Here is a 16,542-nt window from a genome sequence, read left to right as displayed (position 1 = left end):
AACACACAAAATGAGTCCAAAAATACACAAAAATGACAACAGAAAAAAACACAGAATTAAATAAAGACATGTGTAACAACAAAAAGACTCCAGGGGCCTGTACTACAAAGCTGGATAAGGGTATGCTGATATATCTAACCAAACATTTTCTGTCAGAGAGCCCCTGTGCTATGAAGCAGGATATAAACAGGTTCAGTTAAGACAAGTGATTTCAGCCGGGCTAAGTGCACACTCCAGTGATAGGGGCAGAGATTGCAGCGTCAAACCAACCACAATCACGTAGAAACTGTCGAGAGCAATTTACGTCACAATGGAAGAAAACACAGCCGTCAGATCTGCACCAACCAGGATCTAATAACAATGGGCAGCTCATTTTACAAGATAACTGATTGGACAGGAGGCGGGGTTTTAGTACTCGCTCAGATCTTATCCACTTCATAACCTGGTCCTAACCAGGTAAAGTGTTCAGCCTCAGTTACCATGGTGATTGAGCCCGGTAAGAAGTTAGCCAGAGTCGTAGTATAGGACACACCGAATAAATCCTGGAAGTTAGCGCGATAAGAGGAAATCCAGCTTCATAGTACAGGTCCCAAGAACACATAAAGTAAAAACAAAGACACATAGCACAACAACTAAGCACGCACACACGCACACACACACACGCGCGCACACACGCACACACACACACACGCACAAACACACACCCCTTTGTTCTGTGCTGAGTTAAGGCTCAGATTGGTCATTATTACTGTATGACATGAATGTTGATCAGATCATCAGATTTGTGATTAATTGTGATTAACTGTCTATATTGATCATCTCTCATCATGATAAAGTTGTGCTGTATATAACTAGGTGTATCTATATTAGATGGTGGACAGGTTCAGGGCGACGTAGACCAGGTTGGTGCAGGTGCAGATAAAGCCCATCAGGTTGCAGAGGGCGGACAGGCCATGGTAGCGCATGAAGGAGCTTCTGAAGGCACGGTACTTTGGGTCACGCTCCCTCAGCTTGGCGTATCCTTCCACCTGGCTGCTTAAGCCCACCTGGTTCCCCAGAACGTGCTCCTCCTCGATCGCCCTCATCTGGAACATCACCTCCGTGGTCCCGGGGCCGAACCACTGAGCGTTTAGCGCCGCCGTAATCAACGCCGTGAAGTATAGAGCCATCTGCAGAAGGAGAGGGCGGAGCTTATAAACTGAGTGACTGACCTTTTCAGGATGAGGAGGTTATGGTGGTTATTACCTGCAAGCTCTCGTGCCAGTCCAGCAGCTCTCTGGGGTGATACACTGCATACACAGCCAGGTTGATGAAGCTGCAACCCAGCACGCTGTAGAAGTACAAGGGCAGCAGTTTGCTCTGCACCAGGCCAAAGGTGTGACGGGTGACCATTCGGACCAGAGCGAACCCTGAACACATGCACGCGCACACGCACACAGGGAACGTGACACAGAGACATGACCACTGCAGCAACGTGTGGAAGACGCGTTTCAAACGCTTGTTACAAACCTGCGATGAAAGACACCCAGACCTGCATACCGAAGGAGAAGGAGAGCACAAGGAGGTGCAGCACTTTGATCATGCTGGCTGGATCCCCTTCGGTTGTCATGGTGACGCTTTCAATAGAAACACATCTAAGGTTACACCAACACTTTCTCCTTTAATATTTCAACTGTGTTTGTGATCTTTACAAAGCACGTCATCAGTTTCTAAGCTGACTAATTAATATAGAACATTGAATAAAACACATACCCATAGCAAACATGCTACAGCAGATAACTGACTGATAAATAAACCATTGGTTCTCCCTCTGTCTCATATGTCAGCAGCAACATACATGATGTCACTCAGTTTGACATTTTTGAAGGTCCTAACCAAGCCATGTGAGAGTGACAGACCAACAACCTCGATCATAGGAGTGTGAAAAAGAAAAAAAAATCGATTTCACGATATATCGCGATTTTTTGGGTGTAAATTTTAAACTGATTATTTTGATTTAAAAAATATATTTATTCAATGTTTTTGTGTATTTGTGCAATATTTCAGTAGTGATTACAATACTTTCAATGTGTTGCAATGGTTACTTAATGCACTTGATTTTATGATGGCTGTGTGTAATGCCTGCAATATTTATGTATATTTTATTTTCATATAATCTGTTCAGATCAGTGTTTAAACTGATACAATAGGATAAATTATTTTTTCTTATTTTTGTGCATTACCAGTAACTCAGGGTGATTTATCCTTAATGTTCTCACTTACAGTTGTTACAAAGCCGTCATTATGTTGTCATGGTTACTTTGAGACTTCTACACAGCAGTTTTAGTGAAAAAAAACTTGTTGCACTTTATTTTATGATGACAGTGTGTAACACTGTATTTTCTTTTTTTCAGAGAAAATGTGCAAAAACACTAATAATCTATACTATAATTCAAGGATGGTTTGTCTGTGTCTGTGTGTTTCAGACAAAAGTCTGTAATGTAGAGATGCAACGATTAATCGTAAGGCAGTTAAAAATCGATTCATAGGTACCACGGTTCACATCGATGCTCTGAAAATTGAATCGCAGTACTTTTTTTAACCAGCAGAGGGCGCTATATATTAATCCTTCCAGAAGCGGACGTGACGGGCGGAATCTGCTACTATTTTCTTTCTGGCCGCCATTTACTGTTAAACATGCTCATAAATGATTCTTTACTCCTTTAGCACCGAAAGAATATCTGAAATATTACGTGAATATCTGTAAAAGTCACGTTTTTCTATTAACTCTGTCTGCTAGCATAGCTTCTCTTCTTCACTGGTGGAATAACTGCATGCCAACCGACCACTGGGTTACCAGCGCCCTCTGCTGGTCTAAACAAATATCTGACGTAAATACAGTAAAAAAAATTTTTTAAAGTCCAATTGTTAAGGCACAAAATACATTTTCAGTTGCACTTTTAAAAAGAAAAAGAACTATTGCGCTGTTTTGAATTGTTTATTATAGAAACAGAATTTAAATTAATAGGCTTCTTCATTTGTATTATTCCTTTATTTATTTCATTCAAGATTTATTTTTAGTTAAATTGCATCATTTTGAATAGTTTATCAAGGGATTCTTTTGACAATGAAAAATAAAAGGAAAATAGTACAGTATTTTCCCCAAAAAAATAAAGGAATATTTTTCAGTCATTTGTCAACAGTCCCATTTTGTAAAATAAATCGTGAGAAAATCGTATCGTGAACCCAGTATCGTGAATCGAATCGTATCGGGAGTTTAGTGAATCGTTACATCCCTACTGTAATGTCATAGATATGGTGGCTCCAAACAAAACTAAGAGAAAACCAAACACAGAAAACACCTTGGAGGAGGACTGAGATAATGCAGAATTTAAAATCTGACTGTAGAAGAGCTGAGCGTAAATGGAGATCAACAAAACTCCAAATTCATCTAGAACTATACAAAAAAAGTCTACGAAAATTCAATGATGGCTTGTTCAAAGCAAGGCAGCAATACTTTTCTGAAATTATTGCCAAAAATGTCAACAACTCTCGCACGTTGTTTTCTGTAATTGAAAAGCTCACAACCCCCCAGATCAGATAGCCCCTGAATTACTGTCAGCTGGAAAATGCAATGAATTTTCTGTATATTTCAATAAAAAAATACAATCAATAAGGTCAAACATCAGAACAAACCAGCAAAAATAACAAAATGCTTGAACAGCTTCAACCACTGAGGGATGAGTCAACTACAATGTTAGAGTTTATTACAGTGAACCCAAAAACAATAGAGGAAACTGTTCAGCAGCTGAATCCATCAACATGTTGCCTTGACACAATACCCTCAAACTTCTTTAAAACTGCTGTAAAGTCAATTATCACTGATTAGTGTCAGATAATTAACTGATCATTCCAATCAGGCACGGTACCAAAATCCCTGAAAGTAGCTGCTGTTAAACCTCTGTTAAAAAAGAGAACACTGGATGCCTCTATACTGGCTAACTATAGACCAATCAGAACCTTCCGTTCATGGCCAAGATCATTGAGAAGGTGGTCTTCACCCAACTGAGTCAATTCTTAACATTCAACAAAATATTTGATAAATTTCAGTCAGGTTTTGGTTCTCATCACAGCACTGAAACTGATCTGATCAAAGTGATCAATGACATAAGGTTGAACACTGATTCAGGAAAAGTATCTTTTCTCATTCTATTGGATCTAAGTCTGCATTTGACACTGTAGATCATACAATTTTGTTGCACAGATTGTAAACATGGGTTGGACTAAATGTTAAAGTAATGCAATGGTTTAAGTTCTACTTGGAGGAGCAAAGCTATTTTGTAAGCATTGGAAATTTTGAATCTGACAGAGTATTAATGTCCTGTGGGGTTCCTCAGGGATCTGTTCTTGGACCTCTTCTGTTTAGCCTTTATATTTCCCTTATTTTCAAATCCAAAACTTGACAGGTATGGTGTGTGTGTGTGCGTGGAGCAAATATCTCCCCGACGCGGTGCCTGTTCCACCTGAAACTTTGTCAACGGGTTCCAAATACCCCGAGTGTGTGTATCTGTTATTTTGGAGTAATTTGGTCATTTCTAAATGTTTATTTTAATTTTATTTCACTTCTGAACGGCCCAGATGTGAAACCTATTCAGCTTTTGACCTCAGTGTGAGGGGGCGCTAGCGCACCATCTATATCTATTTCACTGCACAGCTCACTTCCGGTGTGTGCAATGGCTGCTGTGTTCTCCGCAGCGTGTGTGAGAGAGAACCAACAGAGGAGATTAGAGTCCCAGGTAGAGAGTCTCACACACACGGCAAGCAAAAATGGCCAAAAATCGCATTGATTTTGACGCGTTGACACGTAAAAAGCACGCGTTTAAACCCACAATTCAACGCGTCGGCACGTAAAAAACATGAGTCATGTCACAAATTGCGCACGTGTAATACGCCCATTAATTTGATTTCGACGCGTTCAAACGTAAAAAGCGTGTGTTGCGTAACGTGATGTCAACGTGTCGACCAACTATGGTAATAAATCCCACAAGCTCCACCTTCCAAATGCAGGCCACTAAGAATGATCACTGATCAGAATGATCACTAATCAGAACGATCACTAATCAGAATGATCCACAGACCCTCAACACTACAAAATGTAGTCTAAAGCTTTTGCCAAATATTCTGCTCGATTAGCCAATTACAAGATGTTTACTAAATTATCCGTCCATTAAATATATGATTTAACTGCAGTTACAATATATAATATTAGGGATGTAACGATTAATCGTAAGGAAGTTAAAAATCGATTCATAGGTATCACGATTCACATCGATACTGTGAAAATTGAATCGCAGTACTTTTTTTAACCAGCAGAGGGCGCTATCCAGAAGTGGTGGCGGCGGGCGGAATCTACTAATACTTTCTTTCTGGCCGCCTTCTACTTTTAAACATATTCATAAATGATTCCTTACCCCTTTAGCACCGAAAAAATATCTGTAATATTACGTGAATGTCTGTAAAAGTCACGTTTTTCTATTAGCTCTGTCTGCTAGCATAGCATCTCTTCTTCACTGCAAGATATCTGCATGCCAACCGACCACTGGGGTACCAGCGCCCTCTGCTGTTTCAAACAAATATCTGACCTAAATACAATGAAATGACTGTTTGTTTTTTAAGTCCAATTGTTAGGGCACAAAATACATTTTCAGTTGCACTTTTAAAAAGAACTATTATGCAGTTTTGCATTGTTTACTATAGAACCAGAATTTCAATTAATAGGCTTTTCTTCATTTGTATTATTCCTTTATTTATTTCATTCAAGATTTATTTTTAGTTAAATTGCATTGTTTTGAATAGTTTATCAAGGAATTCTTTTGAGAATGAAAAATAAAATAAAAACAATGTAGTTTTTTTTCCCCAAAAAATAAAGGAATATTTTTCAGTCGTCATTTGTCTACAGTCCCATTTTGTAAAATAAATCGTGAGAGAATCGTATCGTGAATCCAGTATCGTGAATCGTTACATCCCTATACTGTATAATATAATAGACTCCTCTGTGGTAATAAATGTAGGCTATGTGAAGCTGTCATTGCTGCCATCTAGTGACATAAATGGAAATAGCCTTTCAAAAGGTCTAAACATACGTTTATACATTTACTTTAATTTAAAATATATCAAATCTCTTGTCGTTACATACAAAGTAGCAATAAATAAATGTTTTCTTACTTTACCCTGATTTTATAAACAGTCAGTGGCCATATGTTAAGTCAGATGAGATATATAAATTACTTGTACATACAATTATAATTGTATGTCTTTTTAGTTTCCCATAAGTTATATTTAACTATAATGATGATCATTTTTTCCTCAAATAATTGCAAACAGTGAGAAAACCAAGCAAATATGCACTTAAATCAAATATACATGTAACTTGAGTTACTTTAATTGTAACTAGTAATATATTACCACCTTTCACTTTTGTAATGAGTAACACTACTGAGTTACTTCAAAAAGGAATAAATTACTGTAATATATTACAAAAATAACTAGTTACTCCCAACACTGCACACAGTATACAATACTAAAACTGTTTCATTGTACTTATCATGACACTTTCCTTAGACATTGTCAGAAGACATATGCTTAAGGATACGATGTTTAATTATTAGTTAGAGTTTTTAAAAGTATTAGGGCTAGGGTTAACCCTAACCCTAACCCTAGCCCATAATTGACAACTCTACTTAAGCTCCCACTATATGAATACATACTTCCGACGGGCACTGTACTAGTAAATAATAAATACGATGTTTTGAAACAGGTTTGACTCATATTTATCCTCTGAATGATCAATATCTTCTGATGAACATATACAGCAACTTGATTTTTCATCTCTATGTTTAATTTTGATATTAACTGGGTAGAATACTGCAATGTATCACGATAATATATCGTGACCCAAGTATCGTGATATCTATCGTATTGCAACATCCTTGCCAATACTCACCCCTAATCAATCACAGATTTAATGATTAGAGACGTGAAAGCACATGAGCTGCAGCTTTTAATACGAATGTCCCGATATCAATATTGATGCGATATCAGCACGAATCATACATACTTTTATGACTTATTTTGTAGTGTGGAATATTAGAAATGGTTTGATCAAGTGATGTCACTCAAACAGAGAACAATAATCAGCAACAGTAGGGATGAGAAAAACTGACCCATTTATTATTAACCTATTGGTTACATACATTTTAACCTTCAACATAATATCTACAGTATTGTACAGTTGAATAAATATTATATAATATATATCAGAGATCGTAGATGCAGTCCGATAAAACCTATATTAATTTTCTGGCTGATATCAAACCAATATCCGATATCAATATCGGATTGGGACACCCCCAGCTTTTACTCTGAATAAGCAGCCAATAGAAAGCTATGCTGAGACAGACAGGATGTGACATCATCTGTTACTGAGCAGCGAGAAGCAGGGAGCATTAGTGCTTAGTGCTCTGCCCTGTGACTGTCCCTGAAGCCCCTCCCTCTCTGTATACTCAGAGCTTTCTCATCATCAATCTCTGGATCAATGAATGAACATATATTATACCATGCAGTGAACACATGTATCCTTATATAGACATATTATTACTGATGGTTTAAACACATAGAGACTGTGATCATCTCATTAAAACGTACGGTACACATTAAACATGTAATAAGGCCAGGATTCTATCATCATTCTGTACAGATTTAAAACCATACTTAAACATTTCCCATGTTATTCTGTTTAATTTACTTTTTCCTAGATCTTTGCAACACTAAATGACTTCTTTTAAAATGATGACGTGGTTTCATATGAGTGCGTCTGTAGCAGGTAAACCAAGACTGCTGCTTAAACCTGGTCAGAGCAGGTTTGACCCAGAGTCGTATAGAGAGAAAGATGTGACAATGGAAGTCCAAAATGTCAGACTGAATTTGTTCACACAAGTTAGTGGCGGGCCATTCAAATCCATTGATTCCTAGTGACATAACTGGGATCAATAACTGCATTGATTCACAATATTTATACAGTACACTGTCATATGTATGTGTATATACAATATATGTTTATGTAGTTCCATAAATAGTTTTTTCCCTAACGTAAATTTGTATTAATGATAAGTGAAAAGAGCTTACCTGCTTTTTTGACATTGTTAAGGCCAACATTAATTTGGTTTAAAAAATGTGTTAATATGTATTACATACAGTATGTATTGCTTTGGATTTTCTTTTAATTATGATTCATTTTGTCTGTTTATGTGCTATTTCCTTATTTTGTGTGTTTTTGGAGTCATTTTCTGTTTTTGTTGTTATTTTGTGAATTTCTTTGAGTCAAGTTGTCTGTGTATTTAAGGGAGCTTAATAAGTGATGTCATCATTTAGATTGTTCCATATACAGAGACCCTGAACTGAAATGCACCTTTCTTTTGTATCTGTTCTCAATTTTGTGTTTTTTTAATATTTAATATCTGTATTCCCCACTATAGAAGCTAGCTTATCTGCTTTTTTGACATAGTTAAGGCCAACATTAATATGGTTAAAAAAAAAATTGTTAAAATGTATTGTATACAGTATGTATTGCTTTGAATTTTCTTTGAAAAAAAAAAAGGGGTCATTAAAAAACACCACACGTTAATGGGTTTAGATATGCTGCTAATAATAATAATAATAATAATAATAATAATAAGTTACCGTTCAAAAGTGAACTACAAACCATCTAATCCGCTCTATCTCCATTGGCTACAATAGTAAACTGATCACTTCCAGGAACAAATGTGGGGCTCCATGAGCCGCCATTGCTGTAAAAAAAAAAGGACCATTGGAGTGAACGGAGTTGTCGCAACTCTCTCTATAAACGGCTCTGGTTTCACCCACGGACTGTGTTACTATGGCAACTAAGGTGTTTTCTCTTTGATGAAACAGATGTTCCAGTTAGGACCAGGCTTAACTGGGCCAGACTCTCAGGTTAAACCTAGAATCAACCCTGATCTGGGTTTAATGAAATGCCCCCCTGGATGGTGATGGACACACTCACGTCCTGCATCTGCTGGACCAGGAAACGTTCTAATCATCTGTTCCACCACAGACATCGCGCAGGGTACAAGGACTAAACAGCTCATGCTTTCCTCACATCCCATAATAAGCAAAGCACTCCTGCTGCTTTACTTTTTGGATTGCTCATAAAAGTACAACACAGCAACAAAAACACACACAATATGGCAACAGAAATACACATAATGACAATAAAAAATACACCAAAGACAAAAGAAAATATGGCAACAAAAATGCAAAAAAGCCCAACAATACCCACATTACTCAAAAATAACATAAAACCCAACTAAAGTACACAATGTGATTCAGAAAGACACACAAGACGATATACATACAATACATTACAAAACAACTACTAAATTTTCTCCAAACACAAACAAAACTACACACAAATGGACCATAAAAATAGACACAAGCCTTTTGTTGTTTACTGTGTTAAGGTTGGTCATTATTCTAATTGCTGACACAACAAATAAATACATGAATGATAACGTGGCCCTCAGATCAGACACACACTTTTTTTATGAAAAACTCTGCCCATTTCTGGCTTAGAACAATAATGTGTTACTCATGGAACTTTCCTAAAGTTATGATGTTAAACTTGTTTTTTTTTTCTTTTTTAAACAATCATTACACTTCCTATTGCAACACTTTCTCATCAGCACACTTTTCCTTCATCAAACTGACTCAGCAAAATGATTTGTGCAGCTTATAGAAACAATTCTGATGTTTAGGTGTGACAATGAATGTCTCCTTTTCATTGCCATAAATGCTTTACCTTATAGAGTTGTTGGTTAATGGTATTAATAGTTGCTTCTGCCAATTGCTGTCTGTTTTACAACCAACAATGAGCTCAGTTGAACTTGTTTTGGGCGAATCAGAAGGTTGGGGCTTCACAGATAAATGTTGGGGTGGTGTTCACCACATGTGCAGCAGAGCAGATAAACAGGGCCGCCAAATATGGGTGGGTTTCTTTTCAGCAGTGGCAGGCAGGGTTGAGGCCAATTACATTTTTCTTCAATTACAATTACTGGCATTTTTTTCCAATTTCAATTAAAATTATAATTATTTTTATATATATTTTAAATTTTTATTACATTCTCAATTACAAAAGTTAAAACACAAATAATAACAATTACTGAGCCTTTAATAGATAAAACTTAACCTTGCTCTTCTGTTAGCTTTCTGTTAGCATCTCTGATGATAACAAGTGGGTTTTGACCCATGTCTTAAATCTTAAAATTACACAAACATATATGATCTATCATCCAATTTGTTTTTCGTCTCTTGATTGTGTCATAATTGTAATTAATTACTAATTAGGAATTGACAATTATAATTGAGCCCAATCCTGGTGGCAGATACCACAGTCACTCCCTGGGACTAATAAGGTTACAGGGCATGTGAGATCAATTATTTACTAGTGATGGGCGATATTATTGGAAGATATTTGCCGTTAAATATGAAATCGGTTGACATTGGTGTTGGTTCCCTCACTGATATGAAAATATGAAACAAGTTTCTTTTCACTGAAACTACTGCGTAGAAGTCTCAAAGTAACCATGACAACATAATGACGGCATTGTAACAACTGTAAGTGAGAACATTAACAATAAAGCACCATGAGTTACTGACAATGCACAAAAATAAGAAAAAATCATTTATCCTATTGTATCAGTTTAAACACTGATCTGAACAGATTATATGAAAATAAAATGTCTGTGCACACATAAATATTGCAGTGTTACACACAGCCATCATAAAATCAAGTGCATCAAATAACCATTGCAACACATTGAAAGTATTGTAACCACCACTGAAATATTGCACAAATACACAAAATTATTGATTAAATATAAAAAAAAGAAAAAATAAAGAAATAAAGAAATCGATTTCAAATCGGCACCCAAAAAAAATGAATCGCAAAATATCAGGAAATCGATTTTTTTTTTTTACATCCCTAACCCTAAAATGTTAATTTTTGTCATTTATGTATTTTTAAAGGTGGAATTTGCTGTGTTGAATATGTTAAAATGAAAAAAATATATGTCAATAGTCCCGGTGGCTATGGCTACGTTTAACGGAGCTCTAGACACTTTCTTAAAAAATGTTTTAATCTATAGCATAATGCAAAAACACTTCTAATAAATTGAGGTAGACTGAAAAGTAATGTGCAGGTATATTTTATACAACATTTGAGCTTTTATTGTATTTTATGACAATTGTTTTTTTCATATTTTTCAATACCTTTGGAGACATGTGACCCAACGCCCTCAAACTAATTTATAATAGTAGTCCTTGTCCCAGAATATCACACACACATTTTTCTTTCCCTGTTTTAAGGTGTTGACATTTGTGAAAAATCATAATGTGGGAAAATGCTAGAAAATCCATGTTTTTTTTCATAATGGATTGAGGTCGTTGGGTCACATGACCTCAAACCTATTGAAAAAAACATTTTCTATTATTTTCTCTCCTGTTCTTTTAACTACAAAATTACAATCACCAAGTGGCTTCAATGGATGTTTTTCTCCTACTCTGCATCATTATTATTATTATTATTATTATTATTATTATTATTATTATTATTATTATTTTACAAAAGATCCCTGTTATGCAAATTTAAGTTATTTATTTTTTAGATGATTAAAGTTAGAGGTCAGTTCTTCTACCCTAAATGCTATATTATATTATTCTATCATAGCATAAAAATATTAAAGATTGTTATTATTGTTGTTAGGATTAATACATCGAATTCTGAGTTAATTTCATTCATATAACACAATGTCTTTATCAAGTTAAAATAGTTTAAAAAAAATATATACCGTTATAAATAAGTAGTAAGTGCTGAGTGAGCAAAAACAGTAAATGAAAAGTCCATACAGCTAACAAACTAAAAAACTAGAAGCATGATTGGTTACAACGCCCTGAATGTGTAACTTTATCTCACAGTAAAGTGTAACAGTGTAGATAAATAAATAAATAAATAAATAAATAAATAACGCTGTGTTCCGACCTTTGGCTTCGTTTGTTTAGCTACAGTTTTAGCTTCGAAGGGTTTTCTTTCTACCAAACAGCGGTTCTGCCTTCTCTGTAAACTCTACTTCAACAGGAATCAAACTATCAGAAATGTAAACAGCCAGGAGCTTACCTTAGTGCTGCTTCTTTAACGTTAAAACGACTCAAATACGGTAATTCTGCGTTAAATGAGAACAAACTTCAATCGCTTCCCTTGACGCATAATTTTATCCAGAAGCCCCGCCCCTTTGTGGGCACTGGTGATTGTGTGAGCCAATCATTTTCCTCAAAAACATTTCCTCCTTCCTCATTGGTCTAAACGTTACAGTCACATTTTCGCTGCTGTTAAGACACACAACGGCTACAGAGGTGGGCAACTGACGGTCCGGGGGCCACATGCGGCCCTCGGTCTAATTTTGTGCAGCCCCCAAAGTAAATGCACAAAATGATAAAAATAAATAAATTTAAAATAATGCACACACGCAAAAAGGACAACAAACATACACAAAATTACTCTAAAAATATACAAGATGGTTTCAAATAAAAAATACAAATCGGCAATGCACAAAACAACAAAAATGTTTTTAAAAATATAAGAAAAATATATACATTACAATATCAAAAATAGGCAAAATGACTCCAAAAACACAGAAAATAGCTGAAAAACATACAAAAACACAAATTCCTAAAAAAAAAACCACACACACACATTAAACCCTTTGTTCTTTCATGTATTAATGCTCATATTGGTCATTATTCTACTGACATGGAAGTTGATAATATGGCCCTCGAAATCAATAATTTACATTTTTGTCTTGTGGCCCCCACTGTGATAAAAGTATCCCATCTCTGAGCTATACCATTATGACCAGTGAATAATACATTACCACAGCACCTGCTAATCTGTAATTTATATTATGCAGCTAGTTCAAGGTGTTTTTCTCAAATGAATGCATTAGAAGAAAAAAGAAAATATAGCTCTAACTATAACCTGTATTTTGAATACAGATGTCAAAATATTATACTTCTGTTATCTATATATGTAGATTTTTAGATGATGTAAATATGCTTTTTACTTAATTTAAATATGTTTTGTTTGGTTTATTGTTGTTGGTACTTCAATTCCACTTTATTATTTGTTTAATGAGTTTTTACACTTTTTCATTTAACTTGTGTTAAATAAAAAAGTTACTCTATTTTCCTTTTGTCTTTGATATATTAGTATTGTACTATTGGATGGGATCACTGTGAATTTAGTCCAAATAGTCGTTATTTAAAGAAGTAAATAATAATAAAATAAATAAAAATACACTTTTTTTTTTCTAAAGGCGGGGCTTAGACAGAGACGCAGCCAATCAGAGGCGCTGACGTCAGACGCTTTGAAGATTATTCGAAGAAGCAGAGCATCTTCCAGCGAAGCACATCTGAGGTAAAAAAACAAAACACAGAACACTTTTACAACGTAATATAATACACTTTTCGCACAAAGAGAGGCTTGGTACTGTTACCGGGTGCATATTTTACTTCAAATCCGCAACAATCCCGTTTTTGAATCGTCCACATTAGCCGTGTGTTAGCTAGTTAGCTGCTAGCTCTAAGGAACGCTTTGTTACTACTGCGATGTTCTTTTGTGTTTTGGACGATTTGGTGAATTATTTACAGGAAGCACAACAACAAACACCCTCATAACCATGCAATAACGGGGTTTAATGTTAATATTATTATTAATAAAGAAGTGATTATAAATTATAAACTGTAGGTGCAGCAACAACAACTAAAGCTGTAAACACTGGAGTTTTGCTTGTGTTTTAACCTCAGATACTAATTTATATTAAAACTTTTAGGACATTGACAATAAATAAAATAAATTAATTTATTTTATTGCAATAACAAAACATGCATTGATGTCTCATAATGATTGCACTTCTTGTAGTGTTGAACTTTGATAGCATGTGCAGACAAGTAGAAAACAAACATGTGTTTACAGTGCATGATAAAGAGTATTTAGATGTTACAGATGAAAGTGAACAACCCTAACTCTGTGAGGGTTGGTCAAAATAACAAGAATATATATTATATATAATAGTTGCAGCTAGCTTCAGCCTTTTTCTATTCAATATATTATTTTAAGCGGGTTGAAGCCTGAAGTAACTAAGTACAAATACTTTGTTACTGTACTTAAGTAGTTTTTTTTTTTTTTTCTGGTATCTGTACTTTACTTGAGTGTTTATATTTTTTTTTACTTTTACTCCATACGTTTTTAAACAAATATCTGTACAAATATGTGTACTTTTAGAAAATGAGCGCGTTACTTTCAAGACCATCGAAGATGACGTCACCAAATAAAAACACATTTTGGTAGTTTGAGCTTTGTTCTGTTAGACAGGTCCTTAAGTTTTATATTTTTTAAGTTTTTAAAAATGTTAAACGCCAAGCTGCTCTGGGTTTAATTTATTTTTGTCTTAACATTTTATTTACAATGAGTGATACATTCTCCAGGTGTTCATTAAGGATAACAGATATCATTTATTTCCATGTACCAGTTTTCTACAAGTTTATATGTGTATATATAATTTAAAAACCCTGTCTTATTATTGAAGGGACATTTATTTTACTTTTTCACTTTTACTCAAGTAAAGGAGCAACTTCAATACTTTTACCAGTTATTTTTAATTCAAGTATCTATAAATACTTTTAATTAAGTACTGAAGAGGGCATATGATGGTGGAGAAGGGACTTCATGTATAACAGACTAGGGCTGGGCGATATGGACCAAAACTCCTATCTCTCATAATCGCAATATACGAGAAAAATCTTGATATTTTTAATTGAAATAAAGTCAGACCACAAAAACATTGTGTTTTATTTGGTGATGAAAAATACCACACAGGCTCATTTATTAATAAACAGCTGCACAATATGTGCCACTTTTGGCTTTTTCTCCTCTAAGGGACAGCACGTGTGAGTGAGTTCTGTAGTGTGGCTTGTTTAGGAGAATTCACTCAGTAATCCATTCAACTGAGTTTTCCATGATGTTCTGAGAAGTAGTGAAAGCAGCGTCTCCCAAAACGAGTATTTTAATACAAAATAAGCTATAAGATATATATACACACACAAAGACATCGATTAGGGCTGCACAATTAATCCAATTCGATTAATCTTATCAGCAATATTTACATTTACTGTAAAATATGGGCTCTGCACTCTTTAAAAATGTATTCATTTAGTTAACCTCTGGTACATTTAAAATTATTGGATTAATTTTTTTTAAATGATTTTTTTTAGTATAATTCTTATTTAAAGCTTCATTTTGCACTGTAAACTGTACACACATTGTTTAAAAGACTTTTTTTTACCTAATATTATCAATAATTGTGATTATCATTTTGGCCATAATCGTGCAGCCCTAATACAGATATAGTAATTTTCTGTATTTCCAAAATAGAAATCTCAATATATTGCTCAGCCCTATCATACATATTAGTGTTTACAACTCATAACTACTAGTATGTATTGTGTTTAAAATTATATTTTTGTTTTGTCTGTTTGATTCATGTTTGTTGTTTTCTCATATATTCAGTAAGTTCTCCTGAGATGGGTTCAAATGTCTTTTTTTCTGTTTGTTGTATCCCTGCAGTTGATACGATGGGGCGCAGAAAGTCAAAAAGAAAGCCACCTCCCAAGAAGAAAATGACGGGGAACCTGGACACTCAGTTTACTTGCCCTTTTTGTAACCACGAGAAATCCTGCGACGTTAAAATGTAAGCAGTTCAATCACTGCCTTGTTCAAATGTTACCAACAGTCATCACCATGCCAACTGTTCTTTTAGGGAACGCACTCGGAACACGGGAATCATATCGTGCAGTGTTTGCTTGGAGGAGTTCCAGACACCTATAACTTGTATCCTTTGAGACCAACATGTGTACATCTGCCTTAGACGTTCTGTCCCGTTCCTTAATACAAGATGTACACGTTTTCTGATAACATTCAGTAGCTTTGGCCTTTACATGTTCTTTTTTCTGTTTTCTAAGTTCTTGGATGACACCTTAACCTCACCTTTCCACAGATCTGTCTGAGCCAGTGGACGTTTACAGCGACTGGATCGATGCGTGTGAATCAGCCAACCAGTAGTGGATTAGTTCCTGTGGAACTAACCCACTGTAGGCACACATTCCTTTGAAACTATTCCTCTGGCTGGGCCAGAGAGTTGCTCTGATGTTTTAGCAGTATTTCATCTCCATAAATAAGTCTTTTCTGGACCAAACCTAATACATTTTCCACTGGACTCATGATGAATCTCTACATATTCAATAACGCACTGAAATACTTACTTGTTCTGTTTTGAAGACGATAACGATTTGACTTCTTTTTAAAGTAGCAAGCTTGTTTTTAAAAAAACAAACTTTAGAGTTAATCATGTTCACTAATAAATAAGTCATCACAGC

The 16,542-nt window shown here is 35.1% G+C and overlaps 2 protein-coding genes across 2 annotated transcripts; one reads left to right on the top strand and one right to left on the bottom strand.

Moving 5' to 3' along the window:
• tmem205 (transmembrane protein 205) lies at window positions 1-12,347 on the bottom strand. Its single transcript, XM_028455384.1, has 4 exons — window positions 12,230-12,347; window positions 1,510-1,616; window positions 1,246-1,409; window positions 1-1,169 (listed from the first exon to the last, which is right to left on the bottom strand). The coding sequence occupies exons 2-4, from the start codon at window positions 1,607-1,609 to the stop codon at window positions 867-869; spliced, it is 567 nt and encodes a 188-aa protein (XP_028311185.1). The 5' UTR covers window positions 1,610-1,616; window positions 12,230-12,347; the 3' UTR covers window positions 1-866.
• Window positions 12,348-13,429: 1,082 nt separating this feature from the next.
• Window positions 13,430-16,540, top strand: elof1 (elongation factor 1). The gene is made up of 4 exons (XM_028455935.1): window positions 13,430-13,525; window positions 15,734-15,857; window positions 15,927-15,997; window positions 16,164-16,540. Exons 2-4 carry the CDS (start codon window positions 15,742-15,744, stop codon window positions 16,226-16,228), a joined length of 252 nt encoding a protein of 83 aa, XP_028311736.1. The 5' UTR covers window positions 13,430-13,525; window positions 15,734-15,741; the 3' UTR covers window positions 16,229-16,540.
• The last annotated feature ends 2 nt before the right edge of the window (window positions 16,541-16,542 follow it).

The sequence above is a fragment of the Gouania willdenowi genome, chromosome 8 (genome assembly GCF_900634775.1).
Source record: "Gouania willdenowi chromosome 8, fGouWil2.1, whole genome shotgun sequence".
Lineage (NCBI taxonomy): Eukaryota > Metazoa > Chordata > Actinopteri > Blenniiformes > Gobiesocidae > Gouania > Gouania willdenowi.
This window is presented reverse-complemented; position numbering and strand designations above follow the sequence as displayed.

What these genes read in the sequence shown, in the direction of transcription:
- tmem205 (XM_028455384.1), bottom strand. Translation starts at nt 1,609, where the DNA reads ATGACAACCGAAGGGGATCCAGCCAGCATGATCAAAGTGCTGCACCTC. An exon ending in CTGGGTGTCTTTCATCGCAG is followed by an intron (nt 1,410 to 1,509) that starts GTTTGTAACAAG and finishes GCATGTGTTCAG; the next exon opens with GGTTCGCTCTGGTCCGAATG. An exon ending in ACTGGCACGAGAGCTTGCAG is followed by an intron (nt 1,170 to 1,245) that starts GTAATAACCACC and finishes CTCCTTCTGCAG; the next exon opens with ATGGCTCTATACTTCACGGC.
- elof1 (XM_028455935.1), top strand. Translation starts at nt 15,742, where the DNA reads ATGGGGCGCAGAAAGTCAAAAAGAAAGCCACCTCCCAAGAAGAAAATG. An exon ending in AAATCCTGCGACGTTAAAAT is followed by an intron (nt 15,858 to 15,926) that starts GTAAGCAGTTCA and finishes CTGTTCTTTTAG; the next exon opens with GGAACGCACTCGGAACACGG. An exon ending in GTTCCAGACACCTATAACTT is followed by an intron (nt 15,998 to 16,163) that starts GTATCCTTTGAG and finishes ACCTTTCCACAG; the next exon opens with ATCTGTCTGAGCCAGTGGAC.